The sequence below is a fragment of the Plectropomus leopardus genome, chromosome 1 (genome assembly GCF_026936395.1).
Source record: "Plectropomus leopardus strain MGB_pleo_1.0 chromosome 1, ASM2693639v1, whole genome shotgun sequence".
Lineage (NCBI taxonomy): Eukaryota > Metazoa > Chordata > Actinopteri > Perciformes > Serranidae > Plectropomus > Plectropomus leopardus.
In genome coordinates, this window is record NC_142176.1 from 13,034,744 (window position 1) to 13,047,980 (window position 13,237).

Genomic DNA, 13,237 nt, shown 5'->3' on the forward strand with positions numbered 1-13,237 from the left:
GGCTAAATATAACCTACTACCATGAAATATTCAAAAATTGTTAAGTGATTGAAAGGGGGGTTACGATTTAAGGGGAAACTTTAATTTCAAATCGAGGACTGGAGTTAAATTATGGAACAGTTTTAATGTGGAACTAAAACAGTGTCCAAACATAAACCAGTTTAAAAGTAAAACAAGAATTCTGATGTGGGCTTTAATGGGCAAGACTTATGTTCAGGAAATGTATGCAAATCAGTGCATATTTATTCAGATATGCACAATTTGCCTATTTAAACATAAAACTTGAAAATGTGTAATATATAAAACAACTGTCTTACTGTAAGTAATCAACTGGGAAAGTTTTTTGTTTATATCTATTATTTTTTTTTCTTTTTCACCTGGGGTGTCCACTCTCCAGAGCAAGACTTAAGAAAGATTATGTGCTTTTAACAGTTCACCTTTTTTGTGGTAATTTAAATAACTCTTGTTTGAAAAGTGTAAATTTGTGGACACTCTGCTTGTTGCCTATATTACCAACGATTCTGATACTGTTGTCTCTCTACCTGCACAAGGGCTGGAAATGCTATTTTCACAGCTCTAGAACAAAGCCAAGAGGCCATAGAAATCACTTCTGAAGATCAAGTCATTCAGGTGGGTTTCTAATAAACTTCTACTTTGCTGAAGAGTTCGTCTCTCTCTCTCTTTCTCCTTCCCTGCTTCTCTGCTGTTTTAGTTCCTGTTAATGTCTCATGATCTCAGACATTAGTGGCGTGGGCTGTGGTCTCTGTCTCCCTGAATAACTCATTTTATTAACATCAAAGCCTGCTATTAGGTTATGTTTTCACATAAAATAAATGTTTTTTTTTAACTCCATTAACACCGAGGAAACCTGAAGAAAATGGGTTTGATTTCTTTTTAAAAAACATGAGAAGAAGGCAATGAACAACTTAACAAGACATTGCCCAAATATTAGCAAGAAAATAGTAAAAAATGACAAGAAATTGCGGGGAAATAAGCAAAAGAAAATAACCTAAAAGAAAATAATTAAAAGAAAATAAAAGAGATGTTTTAAAAAATTTAAACGAACACCAGAGAAAGTGCTAAAAATGAAAAAGGAAAAATACATAGTTAAATGTTTAAAAGTAATTTTTAGGTAATTCTCATTGTTCATTGCCTGTTTCCCATGTTTTTTGAAAGACATCAAACCACTTTGCTCAGGTTTCAAAGGGTTAATATAAGTAACAAATGTGTCAGCTTCTCTGAATTGTTTTGGTCAGCATGGTTAATAGTTTATCATCATTTTACTGTTTCTAAACTCATTGTGGCTTTTATTAACAGTTGTCTTGTTACCTCTCCTCTGCAGTACGTGAACCCTGCCTACGAGTCCATTATGGGCTACCAACAAGGCGAGCTAATAGGGAAGGAAATAATAGAAGTGCCTAAAAGTGAGAAGAATAAGCCTGATCTCCTTGAAACAATAAATTCCTGCATCCGGAAAGGAAAGGTAATGTGCATTCATTAAATCACCTACACTATACATTTCAGTGTGGTTTACTTGATGAGGAACTTAATCTCATCAGGAAATGAATCACCACCTTCTTGTGATTGTTGATACTGGTACATAGCTTCGACTATCACTTCACAATCGGATCACTTGTGTTAGCACTGCAGATATCTTCTCCTGTTTTTGTGCCTGTGCATGCATGCGTGCACGTGCATCCATGTGTGCTGTAAGTCTGCACCACTGGCCATCCAGCAGCTCTGTTTCATGTGCATAAGAACAGCGGTTGATGGCTGTGCTCTAATCTTACTACACAGAGAGCGAAGGTCAGTCCCAGACAGGCTAACAGCAGGAAGAGTCTTTTTAAGCTGCCATAGCAGCCTGTAGGTGGGGGGACATGAAACAAGCGCGTCGGTCTCCAGGAGCGCTCCCTCTACCCATTAAAGCAACTTGCTGCTCTCTGAAATACCCTGAGCCAGCCCTCCTAACCTGCAGCACAAACACCAACATGCTTCACCCAGTCCACACCCACTTTTAGAACATTTTCAAATAATTATAATGATTATCGTGTCACTTATTATGATGAATGGTGCCTTTGTCTGTACATTTTGTGTCTGTAAGTCTTATTTCCCTTGTCGTAATGTTCCAGGAGTGGCAGGGGATTTATTATGCCAAAAAGAAGAATGGAGACAGCATTCAGCAAAATGTGAAGATCACACCTGTAATTGGACAGGGAGGGTGAGTGACAGTATGTTGAGGCCCGGCTCACATAAATTACCTTTCCAGTAACTGAGTTATTATATCGGGTTATATATGAATGAATAATGACTTTATCCTTTTATGTTTCCTGGTGCACTAATTAGCTTTTTGTCGTTCACAGAAAAATCAGACACTATGTGTCTATCAACTGGCCTTTAAATGATAATAATAAGGTGAGATATGTTTCCAGTTTTGTTGATTAATAATGAATGAAAGGAGGTTTCTGTCCGGCCTGTATCAGTGTGCTTTTTTTATTCTGTCCATGCAGAGTGATAAATCCACTGAACGTGTGCAGGCAGAGTCCCAGACAGGTGAGAATCATCCTTTCTTTCAGTCTTTATTTGGGTCCCCATTAGCACTAGCATAAGCATTGGCTATTCTTCCTTGTGTCCACACAAGAAACAAAACACTCCTGTCGGTTAAACAGTGAATATGGGAAAGAAATAAAAAATTTTAACAGGCATTAAGCTAAAGCACAGAATTATAATTCAGTCACATTTCCAAAGCATTTGTAGCAGAATTGACTTTACAAATAATTCTTATTATCTATGGAATTAAAAAAATATATTTATATATGTATATACTTGGCGTCCATGTATCTAAACAATATTGCCACACAAAATGTATCTGCTATATATTTATCGATTTTTCCTCCCACCACTATGATTTAGGGTGCTGAAGTATTGCAGATTTGAGTTTTCCAGGTTGTCTTTGCTGTGCAGATGTCAAATCAAATCAGGCAAATCAAGTTTATTGATGCAGCACATTTAAAAGCAACTGCAGTTGGCCAAAATGCTGTACACATTAAAATAAATGGCACAACAACAACAACAGTGAAACACTGGTATCAGCATCAGTGATGGAAGTTTTCTCCATGATGGTGGTATCACTTGTGATCTGTCACAAGGGTCGAGGGTAAACACTGTGTTTGCCATCAAGAAGCAAAACATTATTTCCAGTTTTGCACAATGATACACTAATTTGAACTGAACTAAATATCTGTTAGAAGTTAATAATAACTTGGAGGAACATCTGGGAATCTGAGCTTCATAAACTAAAAAACTTTGGAAATATGTCAGTAAATGTATTGCTCCATGCCAGAAAATCATTGTTTTCTTTAATCATCAGCCACATTTCAACAGCAGACTGACAGAGTGTCTACACGTCCTGCTTTATCAAGCTGAGAAATGCCTCAAAAGAAATGGATTCTTTCTTTTGTTGGCCTTGAAAAAGTTATCAATGCTTTTATTTCCTCTAAACTGGACTATTGTTCTTTGCTGTATCGTGGAATCAACTGTATAGCCAATTCACAGCTGCAACTGATTTCAAAATGCAGCAGATACGCTCCTGACAGGCAAACAAAACAGGGATTGTATCTCTCGTGTGTTGACGTCCTTTCACCAGCTCGCTGAAAAGAAGTGACTTTCGAATCTTGCAGTTTGTCTGAAGCTTTGTGTGTTCTTACAGCACAGTATGTTTCATAGTTACTCTTATGCAACTCCCCCACGTCCCCCTAGGTCTTCTGATTAGGGGGTCTAAAGGTTGACTGTGCCTCATATACTATGCTATAACCATTTCAAAAATGTTGTGCAAGCTTAATTTTTTATCTCTCTGGCCTTTTACAGTGATTAATTTTTACGTTTTGTTTGATTGCTTTTTCTTAATTTACTTTTGCTGATGTTTGAGTCTTAAAGTTCCTGTGAAACGCAAGTTAGAGCATATTTAGCTGCTGTATTGCGGCATATTTTCCGGTGAAACAGAATGTTTGAGTGGTGCACAGTTACAAGAAGGATTTAAATCAAATCCTTCACATTTGATTGGACTGCTAAAAGTCAGTTGACCTGGAAATCAGTGGGATACTTAGCTACAGCAAAGTAGCTGCTGAGCGAGCTGTTGGCTCCACACACACACACACACACACACACACACACACACACACACACACACACACACACACACACACACACACACACCTTTAGATCAAGAAGAGGATGAGGGAGAGATGAATAAGTTAGACCTCTGCTACATCGGTTTTGAAATGGAGACAAAGTTTGGTTGAGCAGTGATATCCAAACACACATCTGTCAGGTGGTGAAGTGCAGTTTTATATGACCAGTGTGGTTAGCCACCCAGTGTCTCATTTGATGGGATGAACTTTTGTAAACACCCGTCCAAGATGAGTCATCAAACATCAGACACTGTTTTCGCTGGTTTTAAAGAAAGAGAACAGACAGATTTTGATCTAAAAATGCTCTTATACAGATTTCTTTTTACATATATTTGACATATAATGAGATCAATGATATGTTAACACAGGGACACAGAATAAAAGCTGGAAAATGTTGGGGGTTTTTTTAATGGGGATTTCACATATTTTGTTGTACATTTAAAAAATATTTTTTTTCATGTGTCTGTTATTTTGAACTATAATACACAATAACCTTTAAGTCTTTCCTGCCCACCTATGTGTCTTTTTGACACTGTATACTTTGTCTCCACAAAATCCCGATAATAGTAAAATAATATCTCTGTTAACGAAATGAACACTAAAAAAGTATTTAAAACATCAATTGTAAACTGGATGACATGTTCATTTAGTACAGTAAACACACACACACACACACACACACACACACACACACACACACACACACACACACACACACACTGTAGTTTATTTCGAGTCATTCTGCTGCTGTAAAATACTTAGCGGCAAATGGTTACTAATCTACAGCCATAAATAGTCTCAAATAAAGACACTATTTACCATACACCACAAATGTCCTGTGTGAGAAACATTTGCTAAAAACCACAGCAACCATATGTTTTAAATTACTGAGCCCTTCAAAAAAATTATTCTTTTAAATTTTTGACCATTTAAAAAGGCTGAGGGCCATGTGGAAGTCAAAACATACTGAAATGGACTAAAACATAGTTTGTTTTTAACTTTTTATGGTATTTGTTGACAATAAGAAAAGTATAGATTAACACCAGCCTTATCCCTTAAATGTCTAGGACAAATCCTACAATCGAAAATAGAATTTAAAAAAATATATAATATTTACTATTTTCAACTTAAGGATTTGACCTGTGAGAGTGATTTTTACAATATCAATTTTTTTCTAATTTTGAGTGTTTCCATTTGCTTGTTTGAATGTTACTACAATTTTTTATATGATATAAAGTTATTACATTTTACTTTTTTGGGTCTTTGCCGTCGGACTCACTTTTTACCAACTTTGACCATTTATTACAAGTTTACTGGATTAAAACCTCAGAACTAAATTTATGAATAACCACAGTAAATCATGAAAAACGGACCACAAAGTTCGGGTTAGACTGATTAAGACATGTCCTCCTATTGCCAGGAATATTGTGATGGGGGGCCGAAGCCAGCCATGTCACTTAACTTGAACTGTGTTTGTGTGTGCGTGTAAATCTAAAGTGTTTTCTTCTCCCCAGACATCCAATCCAGTAAGCACAAAGACCGGAGGAAAGGCTCTCTGGACGTTAGATCCACAACGTCTCGGGGGAGCGATGGTGAGAGTGTAGGGAGATAGATGATGGAAAGTCTGGGCGTTACTTATATAACTTTCTCTGTTTGCTGTTTGCATCAAGTGTTGATTGGACATGCATGCAAACACGCTCATTATATGGAAAACTGCAGCTCAATTTGTTGATGAATTCTAACGTGAGGGTGTTGTTTTTTATTTTTTTTCATCCTTACAGGGAGCTCACAGAGAAGGCACTCCTCAATGGCCCGAATCCACTCCATGACTATAGAGGCTCCCATCACCAAGGTTGGTTCATCTCGCTCCCCATCACCCCTGCAGGCTCCATCATATGATTAGCACTTTGTACTGATGCTTTGCACCTCATGACTGAACTCTTGGGTTATAAAAGTGTCATGACTACCATGAGCACTTCTTGTAAAGCCACTCACACTGAGGCTAGAGGCCACACATACCATGTCAAGAGGAGATAAAACGCCACATTTCATGCATAAGACAGGAACACATGTTCAACCAGAATGGCCTGCTATTTCAGTGGTTTATGCAGTCTGCAGCCTGGATGGTCGGAAACAGAGAAAGTCCCCAGGGATGGGTCATATGACACACTGCAGCTCCACTGCTGTATCGTTTGACTGTGTAGTCAGTCCCTGTAGGCGTCATCCTCTCCAGAATAAAGCTCTGATAGAACTGCTTTTACTGTGTGTGTGTGTGTGTGTGTGTGTGTGTGTGTGTGTGTGTGTGTGTGTGTGTGTGTGTGTGTTACCTAGAACTTGAGTTCTTGCACAAGGATGGGTGCTATGCTTTCAAGACGACACCATTATCAATGGTAACCACAATATCTTGACATAGCAAATAGTGGTTTGCTGCTATGTTGATGTTTGTAATGTCACATACAGCTCCATTAACGATGGAGATAAAGAATCGATCTTACATGCTTTTATCCCATATCTCAATTATTGCAACTGTCTCTTCATTCAAAGAAATAGTTTTACATTTTATAAAGTGTTATGTTTGAATGTATATCTTTCCCCTGTTTTTTAAATCTCTATTTTTATCTTATTCTATTTAATTTTTTTTTATTGTATCGTTACTGCAAATTACGCTTTTATAAGCTGAGCTGACCCAGTCTCTCAGCCAATACGTTACATGGTACAGCTAACCCTACATAAGACCAATCTGACCTACTGACATGTGGAACATATTGTTATTTCTTGCTGAGAGTTCAGTGATAAGGTAGATATATCATATCTGTCCATTTAATCTATGATTAAAGCCAGCACCTGGTTTTACTTTCATCTAAATCCATCTACAAGTACTTCTAAAGCTCAGTACTTAGCATGTTATATCTCATTTGATTTATTAGTGCAGAAAATTAAAGAATAGTAAGTACAATTTGTAGTTTTTGCATCAGGTTATCTGTTGGACTGTTTCTTGGCTAACAAAACTAGCTGACAGTAAGGTACAAACATGTGCAAACCAATAGATACAATGATATAAACAGGCTATCAGTGTGAATAAGCAGAATTAAGAGGTGCGACAACATCACCTTTATTTTAACCTTCCAACCATCTTGCTGATTAATTTGCATGGCGTGGCCCATGTTTATACATCAACAGAGGACAGGGCATTGGAATGACCTAAATAAAGTGTCTGAATTCATTTTTATGTGACACTTACCCTGATTTTTACTTCAATTGTCTTCATTTATTTTGTCATATTATCAGAACATGCTATTTTATGTCAGTTGAGTAAATATTTTACTTAACATTATCAGTTGGCTTTTACTGTTGTTAGTTTTTAAAAAGTGCTCTACAAAAAAATATAACCTTACTTATTTCATAATGCAGGTAATCAACATTATCAATGCAGCGCAGGAGAGCAGCCCTATGCCCGTGGCGGAGGCCTTGGATCGGGTACTGGAGATCCTGAGGACGACTGAGCTCTACTCCCCGCAGTTGGGCACCAAGGATGAAGACCCCCATACCAATGACCTCGTGGGGGGGCTGATGACGGTAAGCAGCAGGCCCCGTGGAGCGCAAGGGTCCTTCAAAAAGTCTGAAACACCCAAACAGCTTCCTTCCGCTACGAGTGAATCGACTCCCATATGATAACACACGTCAGAGCGTTTGCTGAATTCCACAGTGATAACACACACGTCTCCGTAAACCATTCACAATGAAACATGTTAAATGCAAAAATGAGAGAAGCCAGGTGTTCGTGTGGACTTTTTGCGAGGATTTGTGTTCATATTTGGGGGAGAGAGACAGAGACAGAGAGAGAGATTAACAGACAGCAGTGGTGAAGCACACAAGTAAGAGTGCCAAGTTGGCAGTCTTGGCAACAACCCCAGAGGAAGTGTTAGATTGTCCTTTGTGCTCCTGTAGGCTGGAGAGGAAAGCCCACCCCGCCCTCTCTTTCTCCCCTCTCTGCCCCCCACCCCCTCTCTCGCTCTGCACACATGCACACAGTCACACTCACATGAACCTCTTCCTCTCGACTCCACAGGCCTGGAAACATCCTGTTCTTTGGATCAGATGAATAAGCATGGCTTTACTTATACATGTACACTGTGGATACACAGAGGCAGACACACACAGTCCTTCCACAAAAACATTTGTTCTGCATAAATGATAAAGGCTGATGAAATCAGAAAACCATGATGTGCAAGCTCCGGTTTAGATGTTTATTCATCTACGAACATATGGGTCTGTGAGGTGTATTTGTATGTGTTTGTTGTGTTGGGTCTGAACTCAAATGACACAATTAACATTAAGAGAAGAGTTGTGATCTTTCTGGGGATGAGTCTTAAAATAACCAGTGTGTACAGAGGCAGCGCCACCATGAGACAATGCTGGGGTCAAAGATGAGCCAGTCTCCTCTTCCTTTTTCACTTGTGAAGTAAACATTTCACTCTGCGACACACACCCATGGACTCACTTGCACTCAAAATATGTACAGTATAGCTTGCACCAGAAGACCTGTCATTTTCAAAGTTGAGTGGCACAACTGTTTTTGAGTGAAGCAGAGGCCTTAATGCTCACAGTATTTTAGTTTCATGGGTTTTTTTTTAAATCTTTTAACTTTTTTATGACATACAATAGCCTGAACGCAGTTTTATAACATATGGCAAAATACTTTTGTCCAGAATGATTATTGCAGCTTCTTGTCATAGCTATTCTTTGAAAGACACATTTAAACCATTTATTTTCTTGATAGACTGTAATGGATGCAAAACTACTGCAATGGTTTTTGCCAACAATTAACAAAAACCAAAAGTCTGCAGTAAGTTCTAGTGGCTCTGTGCTTTGAGCTAAGTGCTACTGTCAATGTGCTAACATGCTGAAGTTTAGCAGGTACATAGTTTAAGGCCTCTAGAACCCAAATCACCAAAAACATTTTAATACGTAATAATAAAAAGCATAAAAAATTATCAGACTTAATCCAAATTTTAAATATTGTCTTTTAGTTTTTTTCAGTTTTCTGAAGCTGGGTTGATTTGGGTGTGGTTATCCTTGATCGATATCACAATATGGGTAAAGCCGAGGAAAAATACAAAGTCGGGGATCAGTTGATACTAATTTAACATGCCAAATTGAAATCCCTCAGCGCTGCTTTCAATAGGGTGTTGGGAAACATTTGCTCTGACAATCTATCTCATAGTATAATATAGTAGTTATGTATATATATATATATATATATATATATATATATATATATATATATATATATATATTATAGTTCTTAAAATATATTTGTCTGGAAAGTGGATGGATCCACCACACTGCTATTGTAGCTAAAAACAGTTTGATCGATATTTACTTCACCAACACATAGTGTGTTATCCACAGCTGATTCAAATCACAAACATGGAAGAGCTGCCTCATTATACTTCTAACCACTGAGAATCTGAGTTTGATTATTTGGGTGATGAAGTGTTACCCCACTGAAAAGCCCTGTTTACTGTCACAGCATGCAGCACTGCCCAGAGGAAGACAAATGTCATAATGGAATAATTTATTGCAGATTATCTAACATGTGTACATCAATTATCACAGTGTCTTTTCTGACACAACTATTACAGTTCATAAATATGGAAATCATTTTCTAAACTGCATATTGGTTCCATTATTAAGCTCAGCTTGGCTGCCTCATCTCTCCCCTCTCCCTGTTGTGCTCGTGGGGGGAACGATATGAGGTGTCAACATAACATTGCCTCCAAAATATTGTGTAACAGCACAGATGAAAGAACACTCATAAAAGTGTTAATATGAAAAAGCTGGAACATCCATTTCTTTGTTTCCTCTGATTTATTTTACTGAAGGCAGAGGAAGGTAGAAGGTAGATTTATTATTCGAAATTACATTTGTCCTTGATCCTGCGGACATCCAGATGTCCCAGGAGGATAGTCGGCAGGAGTAGGCCCCCCCAGCGTTGTTTGTCACAGTACTGGAGGCCAGCGCCCAATCTAACCTGTGTAATGGCAACAACTGAAAATTTGCTGAATGGCGGGGGTCGGTTCTGCCCTGTTCCCTGGAGCTGGGGTCTGGCTGGATGCGGGTTGTTGCGGCCGCTAACTGGGGGTGTGTCTGCAGAGCTGCTGCCTTCCCCCCCTTGGCGAGGTCATCTGTAGCAGCGGGGAGTGATACTGGATTCACACTGGATGCAGACTGGCTGCAAAAAACTCCGCTTTTCCATAGTGCACTAGCATCTTGCTTCCGGTGCCCGCGATGAGCCATCAGACCTTTCATGCTGGACACTCCACTGCCCCGAGCTCTGCAACAAGCTCACAAAATGCAGAGATAGTTTTACTTAAATTTTAGCGTCTGGTCTATTTTTCCTCAAGCTGCAAGCGAATCTGGCTGGAAAACACACTCAATGCTCTGTTGTGAATGACATAAAGGATAAATTAGATATGATATACACGATATGACCGTAATAAATGCTAAAATAAAATGCTCCACAATGCTTGTTGTGTTAAAACAGCAGAAGAGAGACAAGCAGACACACAGACACAGACAAGCTCACAGAGATGAACACACACACACACACACACACACACACACACTGAAACACAGACACACAGCCAGAGACACACAAGCAAGCAGGGACAGAGAGATCTCTGTGTGATTCGAAAGGAGCAGAGAAGGAGAATCGCTGCTGACCTGCAAGGAGAAATGTGCTCCTGGTGTGAACAGTCAGGCGACTGCTGATGGGCGGCTGGGTGACAATTAACATATCAGGGTAATTCCACATCCAGTGTGAAGCCAGCATGAGGTGGAGCACTGTGATTTGAGCCTTTTGCTGAAGTTAGCTACATTAACGTGAACTTAAAGCCGCAGCCATGAGTGTTTGGCTACATTTTGAAGATTGCTAAAATTTTAGCAACATATCTTATATATCTCTTTATCTTAAACTCTTTGCCAATTTTGACTTTTACTGATTGTCAGACGTTCTTTTAGACTCTCTTTTGATAATTCAGTCTTCCTTTTTTGGGTTTCTTTGCAGTGTAGGCAGTTTTTGCAAACGCTGGGAGCAAATTTCTCTGCAGCATTCTAGGCCATTTGCTTACTTACTTAGTCCTCTTCTTCCCAAAGGGGAAATGAAGCTTTGACAATCTGAGGCCATTCATCTCGGTCTTTTAGTTTTCCGACCTCTGCACCTTAGTTTTAAGGTGCAGAGGTCTCATATTCTCTCAGATTATTTATTCACAATATGCTGTATGCTGTTTATTAAGGACGTTTTGACCAGTGATGGCAAAATTAAACTGCCAACCCCAGCTTTAAAGGGTTTTAGGTTGTCTTTAGATCCTCAGAAATGTTTATTATTAGTAGTATTAGTATTTGTCTGAAATGTGGTCATAGCTCTTTAGAAATGTTAAAAACAAACTGAAAACACTAAATGACGAATTTAGTTGGACATAATCTGTCCAGATACTCCTGGTGCACACATGATGTGCAAGTCACAGTAACATGACTGTTCTCACCCAACTTCCTTCACTCTAAAGTCCGAGCTGATGTCTGTGTTCCTAGCAGCTTAATTTAGCACAGATGACTTTTACATCAGATCTAATGTCAGAGTAAATGTCTCAAAGGATCCAAATAATTACCATCCAAATGTATTTTGAAGGCCTTTGCAGTTTTTTTTCTGACAAGTGTGATGCTCCTGCTCTTGAGCTGAACTCATTGCTGTTGCCTTTTTAAAAGGATGTATGACACAGTCTGTTTTTTACACTCTCTACCTCATTACCGACTCTTTCTTTCTTGTTCACAGGATGGTTTACGCAGATTGTCAGGAAATGAATACATCCTTTCCACAAAACGTAAGTTTGCACACAACATACAGGAGAGATTCTGATTCTGGTATAAAGAGTGATGCTATGTTTTAGTTATGTTTATTTTTTCCTAGTCTCTTAGTCTTAATGCCTCCTTTCTTGTATCTTCCTTTGCTCACAGAGCCCCACCATATCCCCAGTCACCTGACAACTCCTCTGTCTTTAAATGACATCCCCCCTCGTATCGCCCAGACCATGGAGAACGAGGAATCTTGGGACTTTGACATCATCAACTTGGAAGCTGCAACCATGAAACGGTGAGGCAACAACACAGTTAGGGCAACAGAGGAATTGTGTCAATTTTTTTTAAAGCTTCAGGTGAGAGTTAATGTTAAACCACTATGCTGAATCCTCCCACAGGCCTTTGACCTACTTGGGCATGAAGATCTTCTCCAGATTTGGGGTCTGCGAGTTCTTAAACTGCCCTGAGGCCACTTTGCGCTCCTGGCTACAAGTGATTGAAGCTAACTACCACTCCAGTAACTCCTACCACAACTCTTCTCACGCAGCTGATGTCCTGCACGCAACGGCGTATTTTCTCTGCAAGGAGAGGGTCAAGGTAAATTACCAAATAGTAATGATTATTAATAAAGCATACGATTTTAAGAACGCATGGCAAACTTACAAAACATACTATTTGTCACAATATTTTATAATTTTGACAGCGGTCACTTTGACAAAGTTCAAGACATGTACACTGTAAATTGATGCATAGAATACAGACACACAAACACACACACACACACACACACACACACACACACACACACACACACACACACACACACACACACACACACACACACACATCTATACACACACATACATGAATTAGTGCATACAAATTGACAAGAATGCAGGAATATAAGTATTTGATGCTTTAAACTTTCTGGCTGCTGCTTTTTTGCTCTGTGTTTGGTAATACTCACTTCTTCACTTGCCTTTTTGTTTTATCTTTGCATTATGCTGCAGCCACACTGCCCAAAGTGTTATATAAATGTAAATGCAACGTGCAAAAAAAAAGTCATGAAAAAATGCGAAACTACATGGCTGTATACTTCAACACGTTGCTCAAAGTCACCATATTGATTCTAGCATCAGCATGTCCCACAGGCTGCCATCCTTTCGTTCACCATACCTTTGGCTGTGGGCCAA

At 39.0% G+C, this 13,237-nt stretch overlaps 1 protein-coding gene across 2 annotated transcripts in view; it reads left to right on the forward strand.

Moving 5' to 3' along the window:
* Positions 1 to 13,237, forward strand: part of pde8a (phosphodiesterase 8A) — a 64,893-nt gene that overhangs the window by 42,053 nt on the left and 9,603 nt on the right. For both annotated transcript variants that reach the window (XM_042492321.2, XM_088075750.1), the window contains exons 7-17: positions 552 to 630; positions 1,343 to 1,483; positions 2,130 to 2,218; positions 2,361 to 2,412; positions 2,508 to 2,550; positions 5,702 to 5,779; positions 5,969 to 6,039; positions 7,599 to 7,763; positions 12,022 to 12,070; positions 12,204 to 12,339; positions 12,443 to 12,641. In XM_042492321.2, coding sequence (XP_042348255.1) covers positions 552 to 630; positions 1,343 to 1,483; positions 2,130 to 2,218; positions 2,361 to 2,412; positions 2,508 to 2,550; positions 5,702 to 5,779; positions 5,969 to 6,039; positions 7,599 to 7,763; positions 12,022 to 12,070; positions 12,204 to 12,339; positions 12,443 to 12,641 — 1,102 coding nt within the window. The remainder of the gene's footprint in view (positions 1 to 551; positions 631 to 1,342; positions 1,484 to 2,129; positions 2,219 to 2,360; positions 2,413 to 2,507; positions 2,551 to 5,701; positions 5,780 to 5,968; positions 6,040 to 7,598; positions 7,764 to 12,021; positions 12,071 to 12,203; positions 12,340 to 12,442; positions 12,642 to 13,237) is intronic.